At 48.7% G+C, this 17,070-nt stretch overlaps 1 protein-coding gene across 4 annotated transcripts in view; it reads right to left on the reverse strand.

The window, feature by feature from the left end:
* OTOF (otoferlin) overlaps window positions 1–17,070 on the reverse strand; it is a 124,400-nt gene that overhangs the window by 30,507 nt on the left and 76,823 nt on the right. For all 4 annotated transcript variants that reach the window (XM_004377587.2, XM_004377590.1, XM_004377589.1 and 1 more), the window contains 3 exons: window positions 7,773–7,904; window positions 2,393–2,455; window positions 1,907–1,991 (listed from right to left, as the gene is read on the reverse strand). In XM_004377587.2, the coding sequence (XP_004377644.1) occupies window positions 1,907–1,991; window positions 2,393–2,455; window positions 7,773–7,904 (280 nt within the window). The remainder of the gene's footprint in view (window positions 1–1,906; window positions 1,992–2,392; window positions 2,456–7,772; window positions 7,905–17,070) is intronic.

Genomic DNA, 17,070 nt, shown 5'->3' on the forward strand with positions numbered 1-17,070 from the left:
CACCAAGTTCAGGGACAGACTCAGCAAGAGCAGCAAGTCTTGGGGTGGTTTACCTCAGAGGAGAGCCTGGGCTTTGGGCCCACACAGATTTGGGTTCACATCCGGTTCTGCTACTTACTCACAGTGTGGCTCTGGGCCCGTGACTTAAACTTGCTGGGCCTCAGTTTCCTTTTTGTGAAATGGGAACAATGATACCTATATGGGGTTGTTGTGAGGGTTGGGCCTGATGGGACAGTGTGTTTCGCCCAGGCTTGGCACTCAGTAGGTGCTCCATGAGTGGCGATGGTTTCTCCCACCACCTCCAGCTCTACCACCCGGATGCCCAGAGGTCATGCTAGGTTCCTCACTGTCTCTGTCTCTGACCCCTGCCTGTCTCTGTGGCTCCTGTCCTCAGGTCTGCTGAAGGTACAGGGGTGTGTGTGGGGGATGATCAGCTTTGGGGTGTCGGTCACCCTCAGGAATGCCAGTGTCACTTCCAACAAGCGTTCCACAGCTGTTTATGCTTCCTGGGAACAACATGGTGGCAGACCGACCCTGGTCTCCATCCCCTGCTGCACCAGGTGGTCAGTGGGGCTACCCTCTATTGAGGATCACACATGTGGGGCAGTGGAAAAGGCACTGGCCTGGGGCTGGGAGACCCAGGTCCTATTCCCTGACCTACCACTGACTCACTGTGTGACTTTGGGCAAGTCCCTTCATCACCCTGGGCCTCAGTTTCTCCTTTTTAACAGAGAGATTGGACTACCTGGTAGCTGTTTTTAAGGTCTCTTGCATCTTGAGTGTTCTATGATGTTGTAATTTTTATGTGTGTAATCTTGAGTTTTGGACTCAGATTCCCTGGTTTGAGTCACAGTTAAACTGTGCACACCAGTCGAACGAACATCTATTAGGTTGAACCATATGAAATCACCAATTTGTTCAGCTAGTAGTTGAGTGGAACCCCACACCATTTAACGTCTCTTAGCCTCATTTATCTCACCTGTAAAATGGGAATAGATGCTGATGCCTACCTCACAGTTTTGTGAGGGCCAAATGTGATAGTCTAGGGGAGATTGTATTGTCATTACCACACTCTGAGCTGCAGGCTCACTGCAGGGACATGGCTAGGGCCCAATGCCAGGTTGTGTGCCATGGCCCCTGAGATGGCCATGTGGTCAGCTGTCATCTGTCAGGCGGAGGGCAGCCCCTCTGCCTGGCACTTTAGGTCCTCACCACTGCCAAGCACTCTGCGTCTCCCCTTGGAGTTCCCTCACCAGCCCCACAGTGTTGGCCCACAGGTACCCACAGAGCTGCTAATCAACCACAGCCCCCTGTGCTGCTCATCAGGTTCCTGGACCCCTGGATGGATGGTCACTGAAAAGTGCTTTGGGCCCAGAGTCCTTCAGGGGCTGCCATGCTGCATTTGGCACTGAGGGCAGTGTGGCTCAGTGGGAGGCTCTAGGGCCTAACTTCTCCCTGGCCCATGGGTGACTCGCCATTTCTCTGAGCCTTAGTCCCCTCGACTGTAAAATGGGGATGATGCCGTGTACCCTACAAGGCTTCTGTGAGGCTGAGACAGAATCCTTCCTGCTCACAGGGTGCCAGCCCAGGAAGCAGGGGTCTGGGTGTGGTCCCTCCCCAGGCAGAGAAGACAGGTCTCCCATTACTACGCTGTGCACCACTACTCCCCAAACTGCACATGGGACTTGACTCACCAGCCTGCCCCGTGCTGCTCTGTAGACTTGAGTTACTCCAGGCTCTGTGTGGTTACTGACCCGATGATAGTGAGACCCTGTGCACAGTCACTAAGGGGTGGGGGTAGAGACTGTGCACACCACCACCCAGCAGACCACACGGCTGTATGTATGACAGTCGCCAGGCAGAGCCCAGGGACTCCCATGCTAACCAGGAACATGCAGTTACTCACCAGGCTGCAAATACACGGTTCCCACGTCCATTTTGAAGGACCCCACCAGGGTGCCGCTTCGTAGCAGGTTCTTGGAGTGAATCACCTTCCAAGCAGAACCACCACCGACCAGTCAGGTCAGATGGGGTGAGGCTTTTCATGGGGCAGGGTGGGCTGACTGACGGGGGCACCACCCAGTCTTTCTGGGGACCCCAGCTTTGCATTGATGCAGAAGGGTGTTTGGCAGGGCAGGGGTGACTCGATGAAGACTCAGTGTCAGTCCCTCCTGCCCTGGCTGCTCTGTACGGTTGTGTAGGTTGTGCACTGTACTGAGAGAGCCCACTAACGGGGCAAGAGGGGGCTTATGCTCTGTTTGCCCAGCTGTGTGTCCAGGCGCAGGGCTGCCTTTCTAGGATTGGTCACCCAGAAAGGGTGCCCTTTTCAAATTTGTACAAAGGTACAGTTTAAGCTGGTGGCCCTGCCTGCCAGGGGCTGCTCCCTACTCACCGAGATCTTGATGATCTTGTCGAACATGACGTCAGGAGAGACGTGGAAGTCGAAGACGAAGTACTGGAGTGGGGGAAGGACCCAGGTCTGCTGTCACCAGGCAGCAGCAGCTAACAGCCTGGGCCAGTGCCAGACCCCTCCCCACTGGCAGTGCCTGTCTGCACCCCGGCCACTGCCCCTGAGTCCCACAGTTTGGATGAGCAGCAGTGGCAACCACTGGTCCTGCTTGACCCAGGGGGGGTGGGAGGCAGGGCCCTCAACAGGAGGGCAGGGGCCATCCCCCATGCAGAGCCAGTGCTGGCCAGTGTGGGATGGGGAAGCAAGTGGGAGCAGCAGGTGGAATGGTCTACATCCATGTGCTGTGCTCGGAAGGGCCCTGGGCCAGAGAGTCGGAAGACCTGGGTTCTAGTCCCTGTTCTGCCCCTTTCTGGCTGTTTGGCTTTAGCAACACATTCTCAGAATCTTTGTTTCCTGAGCTGTGAAATGGAGATAAAAATGCCCACCTCAGAGTCCTGTTACGAGGCTCTCATGAGATATTATAACATGTTCCATCGAATTTAAGATGCCCTTGACTGTAAGATATGCTGGTGTTATGTGTGCCACATCGACACTGCCAGTAAACTGCCTAGAACATGCATCCCAATTTCAGAATGTTAACATGTAAAACAAGGTGAGTCTTTGAACTGCTGAGCTGTGGCATACCAAAAAACCCGTTGCTGTCGAGTCTATTCTGACTCATAGCAACCTATAGGACAGAGTAGAACTGCCCCACAGGGTTTCCAAGGAGTGGCTGGAGGATTTGAACTGCTGACCTTTTGGTTAGCAGCTGAGCTCTGACCCACTACACCACCAGGGCTCCAAACTATGGTATATGAAGGCATTGACACTGTAAGTGTAAAATGCTGTGGGCATGAACTGTCCTCTGGTGCTGTGAGCTGCCACTCCCAGTCGCAGTACCCACTGCTTTTCCCTGCCTTGTTTGTACAGGCACCGGGGAGGAGGGTGTGGGTCAGTGAGCAGAGGGCCAACTGCTTTGGTGAACTTGTGGGCAGGGAGAAGGAAGTCATGTTGCCAAAGTGTTGAGGGTGAACATCTGAGGAGAATCCTCTCCTGGCTGCTGGAGGCTCACACTGAGCATTGTGGGTAAAAGTGCTGGCTTTAGAATCTGACAGACTTGACTGTGTATTGTTGGGCCAGTCACTTCCTTTCTAAACCTCAGTTTACCCCTCTGTGATGTGGGCATAATGATGCAGGGCTGCCATGTTGTACCACTCCAGGGCCACCATTCGCATGGTGGGTTGTAACACGTGGTTGTGGAGTCTAAATGAGAGATAGCCCCTGTTGAGCATTCAACTTGGGGTGTGCACATGGTAAGGGCACAGTGAATGTCAACTGTTACGTGTGGTAGTGGTACATCTGGGTGGTGCTAGCCATGGGGTCAGAAGCTCTGGAGGGATGGGTGGAGACCTAGATTTGGGAGTCTTCAGCCTGTAGATGTAAATGAAGCCTGAAGCCTTAGAAGATACCCAAGGAGCATGTACGAAGAGAAGCAGGCCTAGGACAGGGCTCCAAGAAGCAGCAGCACTTCAGCCATGAGCAGAGGAAGGGATGCCAAGAAACGGGATGGAAGAGGAGGAGCTGGAGAGATGGGGAATCCAGGAAAGCAGGACAAGAAGGTCTCCAAGAGGATGAGTGGGCAGCAGGATGAAAGAGGCTGGGCAGCCAAGGAAGAGGATGAGGACAAGTGGGTGTTGTACATAGGGGACAACAAGGTCCTCAGACCTTGGTGGGGGCAACTTCAGAGAAGTGGTGGGGGGCAAAAACGACTGCCGAGATTGAGGCATGATTGGGAGGTGAGGAAGTGGAGATAGCTCTCGCAGTCTGACTGTGAATGGGAGGAGAGAAGGAGGTGGTCACTAGAGACCTATGTGGGGCTGAGGAAGGCATGTATGCATGCATTTACAATGACAGACTTCTGGTCCCTGTCCTTGAGCATACAATATGCAAGACTAGAACATCTTACAGGCAAAGGAGAAGCAACTAAGAAAAAAGGCAAGACAAAGTTGGTGGCATTAAGTGGATGTGTAATGTTAGGTTCTTTGGGCTGTATAAAGAGAAGGATCCAAGGCAAAGGGAGAGGTTGGTTTTAGGCAGGAGGAAGGACATAGCTCCCAAGATGCATGAGGCCAGGACCAGAGGCACCTACAGAGAAGGTGTCTTGGCCTGGCCTGTGAACGGTCAGTTGTTCTGCGAGGGCAGTGGTCAATGTCTTCCTTCACACAAAGACAGGTCCAGAGCCAGGCAGCAGGTCGATCCAGGCCAAGTGGCTCAGAGCTGGGTCAGCTCTTGGGGCTAAAGTGTGGCCCTACGAGAGTGAGCTAGCTATGCTTGGGCCAGAACGCTGTACTCTGAGCTGCCTGAGCACATTTCCCTTTTGTGATCACTTAGAACTCTGCTAAGTCCTCTATATTGTTCCTGTCTCTCTTTGTTGTGTTTAATGGGGCCAAATGAAGGTTCTCCCCAACGCAGAGAATTAGCCAGGAGCAGTACACCCCTGGAGTCCTGATGGTGCAGTGGTTAAGAGCTCAGCTGCTGACCAAAACGTGGGCAGTTCGAATCCACCAGCTGCTCTTTGGAAACTCTATGGGGGCAGTTCTATTCCGTCCTATAGGGCTGCTATGAGTTGAAATTGACTGGACGGCAGCCAGGTTGGTTTTGGTTCAGTACACTCCCGGGCCAGGGGCATATTTTCATGGCAGTGGAAAATGGCACAGGAAGTGAAGAAAAGGGCTGGGAAGAACCAGAGGAAGACAGTTCAGAGAAGTGCTTCTCAACCAGGGGCAATTCTGCCCCCTGCCCCTGGGGAGGATATTTGGCAATATCTGAAGATAGTTTTGGTTGTCACAACTGGAGAGGAGAATGCTACTGCATCTAGTAGGTGGAATCCAGATATACTGCTCAACATCCTATAATGCACAGGACAGCCCCTCTCCCTCAACCCCCACTACAAAGCATTATCTGTCCAAAATATCTACAGTCCTGAATCAGAGAAACCCTAGATGAGAGGAAACAGACAGAAATGGAACACATCGGAGCTACTTTGGTTTGTGAAAAACAGCAAAAGTGTGTTTAGGAAAAAACTTAAGATGGCCCAAAGACAAGTGAAATGAGTAGTCTTAGAGGATACAAATGTGGAGCTTAGAAAATGGTTTCTAGGCTGGAACTAAGAGGTGGCCTGGTAAGGCTCTCATTCATCTCTGCAGCCCCCGTGGTGGCTGGCGTGGACCTGGTGCACAGCAGATGCTCATTGAGGGTTTGCGTCTTCATTTGTCTAGGAATCCACTCAGCAGAGTGTCACTGAAGTCCTCCAAGTGCAGGCCAGGCTCTGAGCGGGGCCACAGCAATGCAGGGGACCTGGAGTCCCCAGTCCTCCAAGGAGACAGAGCCATGAGCAGCCACTACAATTCAGGGAAGTTATTGCCACAGAGAGAGAGGTGTGATGACCGCTGATACAGAGTGTGGGGAGGGAAGGCTGCTCAGGGGCAAGGACATTTGAGCAGGGCCCTGCAGGGTTAGCAGGAATTTTCCAGGGAGCCACAGAGCAGAAAAGCAGCTCTGTGTCCTTGGGGAGGAGGGAACAACTTGAATGAAACATGAGGTGTGTGGGCTTGGTGCACGGTGAGCCCCTGAGTGAACCACACGTGGCTGCACAACAATCAAATGACCGCGGATGGCCAGGGGTCCTGTCTCCACATCCGTCAGAGGAAAGCAGACCCTTATCCAGGCCAAGGCTTTTCCAGTCACAGATGTGTCCTGGCGTAGGGTCAGAGACACCAAGCCTGAATTTCCTATCTCCTGGGAAGACTACCAGAGGGGACTGGGAGGGGTTCTGAGCAGTGAGTCCCAGCCCTGCGGATCTGTGGGAAACCAGCTATGAGAGTGGGGTCCACTGTGGTCACACAGGAGAGTGTGGCCAGGCCCCAGGAAGGTTAGAGATGTTTCCTTCCTGAAGATGCAGAGCTGGAGGGCTCCCCAGCTTCCTAAACGATGCTGTCTCCCAAGCTGCAGATGACACTCCTCAGCATGCCCCCTGCCACCATGCCTGAAGACAGATGCTGAGTCATGGGACACAGATACCTTACTTGGGCCAGCCTGGCAACTGGGGGTGAAAAAGACAAGATGCCCAGCGACACTGGGCCAAGTGGCTTCTGGGTTAGCCTGATGTGTGCTAAGGCATTTGAGGGGGACCTGGCGCCCCTCACCAGAGCTCCTGGAGCCCAGGAGTCAGGGTGCTGTGTCAGAGTGGCCCTACAAGGCAGTGGGTGGAGCCTGGGCTGAGGCTGAAGCCTGGTCCCTGCTCTGTCACAGTGCTCTGGGTGATTTTGGGCAATGTTGTTGTTCTTGTTGTTGCTGTTAGTTGCCACTGAGTCGATTCCAACTTACAGCCATCCTATGTGTGCAGAATAGAACTGCTCCATAGGGTTTTCAAGTCTGTGACCTTTCAGACACAGATGACCAGACCTTTCTTCTGAGGCATCTCTGGGTGGGATCAAACCGCCACCGTTTCAGCTTATAGTCGAGTGCTTAACTATTTGCACCACCCAGAGACCTATGATCTTGGGTAAGACCCTTCCTATATAGAGACCTCAGTTTCCTCCTCTGTAAGATGGGGAGATTGGCTAGATGGTCCTGGAGGTCCCTCAGCCAAGGTCTCAAATGGCCGGAAAGAACAGGAGTGAGCAGCAGAGTTTTTCTCTCTCACATTCCAAGAGTCAAGACCAAAGCTCTGAAGTCCCAAGAAGGTTCAGGCAACCTAGCACAGAGGCTGAGCGCACAGAATCCCGATTCTGGTACATAGCGCTCCCAATCCCATGTGTGACATGGGACTAATAGTAACTGCTGACAGCTGCTGTGAGGGTCAGAAGAGATGATGCACCTAAGCATTTGGGAGAGTGCCTGGCACACAGGAAGTGCTCATGACTAGTGGGACTGGTCACCATGTGTAGGAGCTAGAGGGAGGCGGCACTTCCTCAGGGCTCTGGCCTGAGAACAGCTGGGACCAGGCAACATGGGGCATGAGGTTCCCTCATAGACACCGCCGAGAGCTGTCTGGGAGTTCTTAGGTGGTGGTGGTGGTTTCAAAGGGCTGCTCCTGCCAGACCAATGTCAGCTGGGATCTAGACTGGGGCCCTGAGAATACAGCATTGTACTTGAATGTGCTGGGGGTTGTAATAGGGAGGAAAGGTCACCCCTGCTGGTAGCTTCTTGTGCCCCTTGAACTCCCAGCTGCTCCTCTTGGGCCTGGGTCAGGGCTGGGGCTCAGTCTCCTGCCATGTTTTGGGGAGGCCCCTTCTCCCTCCTAGGGCCACCAGCCACTGACCTCATTGTAGTAGGGGCAGTTAGTGGACTCCTTCATAGACGTGTACTTCTTGTCATCGCCCACCTCCACACACACCACGGGGTCCATGTTCAAGCCCACCAGCTGCCGAGCCTCAATCACCGTGATGCTGACCTGCAGATAGAAGAAAGGGAGGAAAGACAGAGCTGGAAGCCAAGTTCACCATGCAGCAGAAGGCCCCCGGTCCTGCAGGGGTCTAGGGGCCAGGCAGCAGGCTGGAGGGTGCAGGGACCAGCCTAGACTTGGAGTCCTAGCCTTGGCGTTCAGTCTGAGCTCTGTCTATACTATGCTGGGTGGCTCTGGCCTCTTTCCTCTTTATAAACGAGAAAGCCTCAGTGTTCTCATTTATAGAAGAGCTTGAAACAACAGTTTAGCTTAATTAGTAAAGAAAGTCTGCCTTGAGCATTGTGCTTTTTTAAAGAACTATCTATATGGGATCAACCCCTACGTGTCTGTCAGTTTGTCGTACTGTGGGGGTTTGCGTGTTGCTGTTATGCTGGAAGCTATGCCACTGGTTTCAGATACCAGCAGGGTCACCCATGGTGGATAGGTTTCAGCCGAGCTTCCAGACTAAGACAGACTAGGAAGAAGGACGCAGCAGTCTACTTCTGAAAAGAATTAGCCAGTGCCTTATGAATAGCAGTGGAACATTGTCTGATATAGTGCCGGAGGATAAGCCCTCCAGGTTGGAAGGCACTCAAAATACAACTAGGGAAGAGCTGCCTCCTCAAAGGAGAGTTGACCTTAACGATGTGGATGGAGTCAAGCTTTCGGGACCTTCATTTGCTGGTGTGGCATGACTCGAAATGAGAAGAAACAGGCCAAAGATGAAGAAATTGAAGATTTTTACTAGCTTCTGCAGGCTGAAATTGATTGAACATGCAATCAGGATGCATTGATAATTACTGGTGATCAGAATGTGAAAGTTGGAAACAAAGAAGCAGGATCAGTAGTTGGAAAATATGGCCTTGGTGATAGAAATGATGCTGGGCATGCATGACAGAATTTTGCAAGACCAACAATTTCTTCATTGAAAATACCTTTTTTCAACAACATAAACGGCGACTCTACATGTGGACCTCACCAGATGGAATACACAGGAATCAAATTGACTACATCCGTGGAAAGAGACCATGGAAAAGCTCAATATCTTCAGTCAGAACAAGGCCAGGGGCCGACTGCAGAAGAGACCATCAATTGCTCATATGCAAGTTCAAGTTGAAACTGAAGAAAATTAGAACAAGTCCACGATAGCCAAAGTATGACCTTGAGTATATCCCACCTGAATTTAGAGACCTTCTGAAGAATAGATTAGACGTGTTGAACGCTAATGACTGAAGACCAGACAAGTTGTGAAATGACATCAAGGACATCACACATGAAGAAAGCAAGAGATCATTAAAAAGACAGGAAAGAAAGAAAAGGCCAAAATGGATGTCAGAAGAGACTCTGAAAGTTGCTGTTGAACATCCAGTAGCTAAAGCAAAAGGAAGAAATGATGAAGTAAAAGAACTGAACAGAAGGTTTCAAAGAGTGGGTCGAGAAGACAAAGAAAAGCATTATAATGACATGTACAAAGAGCTGGAGATAGAAAACCAAAAGGGAAGAACATGCTTGGCATTTCTCAAGCTGAAAGAACTGAAGAAAAAATGTAAGCCTCGAGTTGCGATAGTGAAGGATTCTATGGGGAAAATATTAAACAACACAGGAAGCATCAAATGAAGATGGAAGGAATACACAGAGTCACTGTACCAAAATGAACTGGTAGATGTTCTACCATTTCAAGAGGTAGCATATGATCAAGAACTGATGGTACTGAAGGAAGAAGTCCAAGTTGCACTGAAGGCACTGGCAAAAAACAAGCCTCCAGGAATTGACGGAATATCGAGATCTTTCAACAAATGGATGCAGTGCTGGAAGTGCTCACTCATCTGTGCCAAGAAATTTGGAAGACAGCTACCTGGCCAACTGACTAGAAGAGATCTATATTTATGCCTATTCCCAAGAAAGGTGATCCTACCGAATGCAGAAATTATCAAACAATATCTTTTATATCACACAAAAGTAAAATTTTGTTGAAGATCATTCAAAAGCGTCTGCAGCAGTATATCGACGGGGAAATGCCAGAAGAGGATGTGGAACTAGGGATATCATTGCTGATGTCAGATGGATCCTGGCTGCAAGCAAAGAATACCAGAAAGATGTTTACCTATGTTTTATTGACTATGCTAAGGCATTCAACTGGGTGGATCATAACAAATGATGGATAACGTTGCAAAGAATGGAAATTCCAGAACACTTAATTGTGCTCATGAGGAACCTGTACATAGATCAAGAGACAGTTGTTCGTAGGCGATACTGTGTGGTTTAAAGTCAGGAAAGGTGTGCATCAGGGTTGTATCCTTTCACCATACCTATTCAATCTGTATGCTGAGCAAATAATCCGAGAAGCTGAACTATATGAAGAAGAACGTGGCATGGACAACCTGCTTTATGCAGATGACACAACCTTGCTTGCTGAAAGTGAAGAGGACTTGAAGCACTTACTGATGAAGATCAAAGACCACAGCCTTCAGTATGGATTACACCTCAACATAAAGAAAACAAAAATCCTTGCAACCAGACCAATAAGCAACATCATAATAAATGGAGAAAAGATTGAAGTTGTCAAGGATTTCATTTTACTTGGATTCACAACCATCACCCACGGAAGCAGCAGTCAAGAAATCAAAAGACGCATTGCATTGGGTAAATCTGCTGCAAAAGACCTCTTTAAAGTTTTGAAAAACAAAGATGTCACCTTGAAGACTAAGCTGCGCCTGACCCAAGCCATGGTATTTTCAATCACATCAGATGCATGTGAAAGCTGGACAATGAATAAGGAACACTGAAGAAGAATTGACGCCTTTGAATTGTGGTGTTGGCGAAGAATATTGAATATACCATGGACTGCCAGAAGAACAAACAAATCTGTCTTGGAAGAAGTACAACCAGAATGCTCCTTAAAAGCAAGGATGGCGAGACTATGTCTTCCATACTTTGGATATGTTGTCAGGAGGGATCAGTCCCTGGAGAAGGACATCATGCTTGGTAGGGTCAGAAACAAAGAGGAAGACCCTCAACGAGATGGATTGACACAATGGGCTCAAGCATAACAACAATTGTGAGCATGGTGCATAACCAGACAGTGTTTCGTTCTGTAGTACGTAGAGTCCATATGAGTCGGAATTGACTTGATGGCATCTAACAACAGCATACGGGATCAAACTGACAACAGCAACTCGAAAGATCAGATAGGAAGCTTAGGGGCAGTGAGTTTAAACAGTGGAGGAATAATTTGGAAAAGGAGAGTAAGAATGGCTGCATAACTTGAAGAATGTAATCAGTATCACTGAATTATACATGTGGAAACTATTGAATTGGTGTATATTTTCAACAACAATTTAAAAAAAACACCACACACACACACACACAAAAGGAGGTCTTGGACTGGATAATCTCTAAATCAGTGTTCACTAGAATTACCTGTTTGTTTGTTTGTTTTTAATCCTAATGCCCAGGCCACATTCCAGACCAATCTATTCAGTACCCAGGGGGTGAGACTCAGGCATTTCCGAAGCTCCCCAGGTGATTCCAAGTGCTCCTCAGGTTCTCCCTCCGCATGGCTGCCAAACTAGCTCCATAGGTTTCATGGACTGAAGATTTAAGCCTTTTAAGTTCTCATTAACTTGCATTTAATTTCCTACTCCAACATTTCTCATTTTAAGCCTGCAGGCCTCTGGTGTTTTTTTGGGTTTCTGGAATTTGGCTCCCTTTCCATATGGGCTGAGTCCCTGGGTGGTGCAAACAGTTAATGCACTTGGCTGCTAACCGAGAGGTTCAAGTCTACCCAGAGGCACCTTGGAAGAAAGGTCTGGCGATCTACTTTCAAAAGATCACAGCCACTGAAAACCCTATGGAGCACAGTTCCACTCTGACACTCATGGGGTCGCCAGGAGTTGGAATTGACTCCGCAGCAACTGGTACCATTGGCCAGGCACAGGTGGGGATTGAAACAAACTCCTTCCCCTCACGGAGCTTTCTGTACATGATTACCTGATGTAACCACTGCTTTTCCAGAACCTTCTTCATTTTAAGCCACTGGCTCTTGCTTTGAATTTGGAGGTGTCAGGCCCCATCTGAGTGACCAGGTATAACAGAGAGAGGCGCAGACAAGGGGTCACCGGACTTGGCACTGATTCCTGGGCCTGACATATCACTGGATGTGAGAGCATGTGGCCATGTGGACTCACTAAGCCTCAATTTTCTCAGCTATGAGTGGAGACACCACCTACCCATAAGACTGCATGAGGGTTAGATGAGATAATGTACGTCAAAGTGCTTTATAAATAGTTGCTGCTGGCATTGTTAGGTGCTGTCGAGTTGCTTTTTGACTCGTAGTGACCCCATGTGATACAGTAGAACTGCCCCATATGCAGTTTAGGTTAGTGGCCAAGCGCTTAACCACTATGCCACCAGGGCTCCCTATAAATAGTAGAAAGCTCTGTACAAATGTGAGCTGTTTGAGACATGGCTTCTCAAACAGAATCTACCTTCAGGTAAATGGATAGTCTCTTAAGGAGGTAGGGTTGTGTATGATGCTTACGATAGCTTCAAGTGAGTCTCTTGAACTTGCATTTGAACAGAAAAGTCTTTCTGAAGCTAGTATGAATGTTTACCTTGGACATTCTTCTAAGAAAACTGTCAGGGTTGCTCTTTATGCTTCTTCTTCTGGAAATTTGGTTTTTTAGTTGCTGTGCTTTGATGCAACTTATAGATATTATTTTACTCCAGAGAATTCTTTTCCCTCTTCATAAAAAGAGAATAACTACTAAAATTGTCATGTACTGTGTTCATCAGTCTTAGAAATACTCTGAAGGTCAAGAAAATTCCACACATCAGAAGTAATGATGTGAAGAAAAATAGAAACTCTTATGCCAATGAGAACATTGCCAAGAAAGCATATAGAACTGGAAATTGACTATTTACTAATTGAAGCAACACTTGAACTATGAAAGCACACATTCTATTTGGAACTTCAATTGTCAAAGGAAATGACGTGAAAACTCAGCATCCAGAGCTCCAAAGAAGTTCAGTAATCACCATTTCTTCTGGGAGTTAAAAAGGAAATAGAATGAATTAACTTAGCTCTGGGAAGTTTGCTGTAACAGAGTACACAGACATTAGAAATCCTTCCAGAATATTCTTTCCATAGCAGTTATGGAGTTTTAACCTCCATGAAACTTTTTACACCAAAGGTTTTTAAAAAAATATTCCACTATTTTCTTCTACAGCTAATCCTTCTCATCCCCTTATCACCCCCAAAAGAGCCTTTTTGTAACTCAAGACTGGAAAGGAGACAAACGGAGTTTGGGCACAGCAAGGTACGTGAAGATATGCCAGCAGGAGATTCACCTTCCCAATGGGGAGGGTTGGTTGGTTTTTATATTTCCGTCCAGAGGCCAGACCATGATGATAGCCTTTTTGTCCCCTCCCTTTTTCAGGATCTGGAAGTTTCTCTATCAGCAGAGCCCATGATGTCTGACAACCTTGGCTGTAAGCTCCCCCATGAGAAGTGGGAGGTGGAGAGGGGCTGAGGGCAGAGGACTGAAAGGAGCAAAGTGGGGAAGAGAGAGGCTCCACAGGGGGCTCTTTGCTGGCTGGGGGCTGGGGGGCGGACCCAGCGGGAAAGCCTGAGAGTGTACGGGTGAGGCCGCAGATAATGGGGGAAGCCATGCCTCCTGCCCCTTCACCTCCCCCTGGGGCTCTATAGTGGGGAATGCATCACTTGGACTTGAAAAAACAAAACAAAACAAAACAAAACTGGTCATTCTTCAGAATTCTGAGGGAGGGGATGGGTCATCCTTTCCTTCCACTCTCCAGTCATCAAGAGAGAACTCTCCTGGTATTCCAGAATGGATGAGGAGAAGGCAAACAGAGCCACAAATGGGACCAAGTAACCAGCCGACCAGGAAGACTGTTTTGGTTATTGACTATTCTATCTTCTTTCTCCAAGATAAGGGACATAACATCCAGGTGGCTTCATGAAAGCAATCACAAGAAACAATGATGAGTGGTAAATCTATACCTCTCTCCTAGGAGAACCCGAGAGTAATGGTGCTTTGTGAGGCATCTGATTCCAAGGGATTAGAAGTAATGATGTTAAGAAAAATAGAAACTTTGATGTCGACGAGAACATTGCCAGGAAAGTATATAGAACTGGAAATTGAATATTTACTAATTGAAGCAGCAAGGGATCTGACAGAGCTTCAAGAGCCCTGAGCTGGGGGCTGGAGATGAGAGTTGGCAGACCCTTTAGTACTTCCTTTACCTTCCCTCATCTCTAGGAGGCAGAGGCGTGAAATGACCAACCTGCATTCGGAGAAGATCACTCCGGTGGTGGCACAGAGTACGGAGCAGAGGAGACAATGTGAGGGCAGGGACACTAAGTAGGAAGTGGATACAATAATGTACTCGAGGCTGGGGGCCTCAAGTCAGTGGCAGCGGAGGTGAAAACTGGAGAGGTGTTTGGAGGTGATAACGTATTAACATCTGGTTAAAGAGAAGAGGTCAGGAAGAGAGGGAGGGGAAGAGACCCAAGGCTTCTTGACACACAAGAACACCTCTGCCCAGTGCCGAGCATTGCTCGTGCTGATGGGGAAACTGCGCAGAGGTTCACAGGAGGGGCCTATGGCCTCTCGCTCAGGAGACCGGCGGGCTGAGATGCCAATAATCAGGCTGGGCTTACCTGTTAGATACATTCTAAATGGAAGAGACCAGGTGCATGGGTATCCGCTCTTTTCACCTCCAGACCTGCTTCCAGCGCTATCCAAACTTGAGGATGGCTCAGAGCCCTCAGGGGCCTTCCTGGATCTGAGTTCAGTAAGTGCCCCTCCTCTTACCAGCTGAGGCCTTCCTAACTCATCAGAGCCAAGTTCTCCAAGAGAGTGGAGTCCCTTCTGGTAGACTTTACTGCTTTATTATTGTTGTTGTTGTGTGTTGTGTGTTGTCGAGTAGACTTTTAACTCATAGCGACCCCATGTGACAGAGTAGAACTGCCCCGTAGGGTTTCCTAGGTTGTAATCTTTATGGGAGCAGATTGCCAGGTCTTTCTCCCACGGAGCCACTAACTTTTCACTTAGCAGGTAAGCACTTAACCATTGCACCACCAGAGCTGCTTTATATGTTGTATTTATTGGAAGTAAAAATAATTTCACATCTGCATCCTCATAGTTCTCTGTCAAAGTGTATTAACAGTTGCTGTTGAATGAAATGCTATGTTACCAGGTTAAATACAACAGCTGGTTTCTTCAAGTCAGAAGATTTAAATAGTCTTTGGAGGGAAAATGTCTGGCCCATTTAATATATGTCTCTGGCAGGAAGGAGTTTGAAACCGCTTTTGAAAACCAGCAGTAGGATGTATGCCAAAGAACCAGGGACCAGGAGGAAGCAACCGGTTAACAGGCTTGTTTATAGAGATACTAGTCTGCAGTCTGACATCCTAGGGTTTGAATCCTGGCTCTAGCTTTGACTACCTGTGTGACCTGGGGCAAGTTCCTTCACCTTGAGCCTCAGCTTCTCACCTATGAAATGCAATAATACCTATACTTGGGTGGTTGTAAGAATGATATGAGCTTAAATGGGAAAACACATATACAGTTCCTACCACAGCGCCTGGCATATAGTAAACCTTCAAAACACGACTGTTACATTAACAGCAACATCATTAACTCCATTGTTCAGCCTGGCAGGGGGTGATGTTGCAGAGGGAATGGTATCTGAGTATGGGGTCTCTGTCTTTGGAATTTTCCTGTTCTCAACATAGTGAGATGCAAATCCCCTGAAAAGACCATCAGAAGTCTCAGAACACCTTCTGTGTGGATCTGGGCAGAGAGGTAAGGGGATGACATTTCCAAACCTCCAAGGAACCCACTGGCTTGTGGCTGCCTAAAACCACAGGGGCAGGTCCACTTGGCACTGCCAGGGGCTATTTTTCAAGCATCTGGGAAGATGGTCACTGAATAGATGAAAAATTAAAGCAAGGATTAAGGGAGCCAAGGTGTGACCTTGAGAAAGCATAACCAGATGTACCAGATACAAAGAAAGGTGCTGTCTAGTCCGTTATGTCATTACCTGAGTGAGGTGAGGTAGAGTTGTCCTGAAAGTAGGAATGGTGTGTGTGATGGTTAGTATTGTGTGTCAACTTGGCTGGGCCATGAGTAGCAGTGTTTTAATGTAATCACTCCCATGATTGAATATACTGTGAGTAGCCAATCAGATGAAAGGGAGTCTCCTTGGGGGTGTGGCCCGAATCTGTATATAAGCAGACATTCTGGCTTTTTGCTCTCTCTGGATCCTGCGGCTGTTTCCTGTCATCTCATCTCCCATTCTTGGGTCTTGAGCTGTCAGCTTATCTGCCGAACCTAGGATTTGTCTATCTGCACAGCCTATGAGCTGGAGCCTTGCTCTCCAACCTGCCGATCTTGGGCTTGCCAGTTTCTGCGGCTGTGTCGCTTGGGAGGGGCCTCTACCCTGATCCAAGGACTGGGGACGTTCTAGCCTCTACAATTGTGTGAGTTCTTTCCTTGATATAATCTCTCTCTATATATATTTATACACTTTACTGGTTTTGCTTCTCTAGAGAATCCAGCCTAAGACAGTGTGCATGGTCTGGGAAATGGGCATCAAAGATAAAGCTCTGCCCTGGAAAAGGGTGCTCACGCTGATTTGGGGCTTGGTGCTGGTCCCCAGACAGAACATCCCAATGCAGGAAGTGAAGTGGCAGCCAGGTGGGGCCTCCTGAAGGCTTTGTCTCCCTGACCAGCCAGCACCCTTACTCAATGCTAGGAATGCCCAGCAGCCTTCTGACCTAGAGTGGGTCTCCTTGCTCCCCAGGGGAGGGTCTGGAGAAATGATTTGAGCCCTTCCTGAGAGTTGCTTCTTCCTCCCTGCTCCCAGCTTATAAGTAAGTACTATGTATTTCTGGTCTGTATATCAGTCTGTTGTGAGTTGTGTTGGAGTAACTCAGTCTCTTAAACTCTGATTAAATCTGAGAGAAGAGACAAAATTGAGGGTCTGGCCCTGCAAGGCTAAGGACCAGGCCCCAGACTGGGAGGGCTGTACTGGGGTCCAACTACCTTGTGTGGCCCTGTCCTAGCAGCCACCAGTCATGCTCATGACCCTCCCTGCCTGATTGTGGCTACACTCATGTCATGGTTTGAATTATGTCCCCCCAAAAATG

This window comes from Trichechus manatus, unplaced genomic scaffold (assembly GCF_000243295.1).
Source record: "Trichechus manatus latirostris isolate Lorelei unplaced genomic scaffold, TriManLat1.0 scaffold00052, whole genome shotgun sequence".
Lineage (NCBI taxonomy): Eukaryota > Metazoa > Chordata > Mammalia > Sirenia > Trichechidae > Trichechus > Trichechus manatus.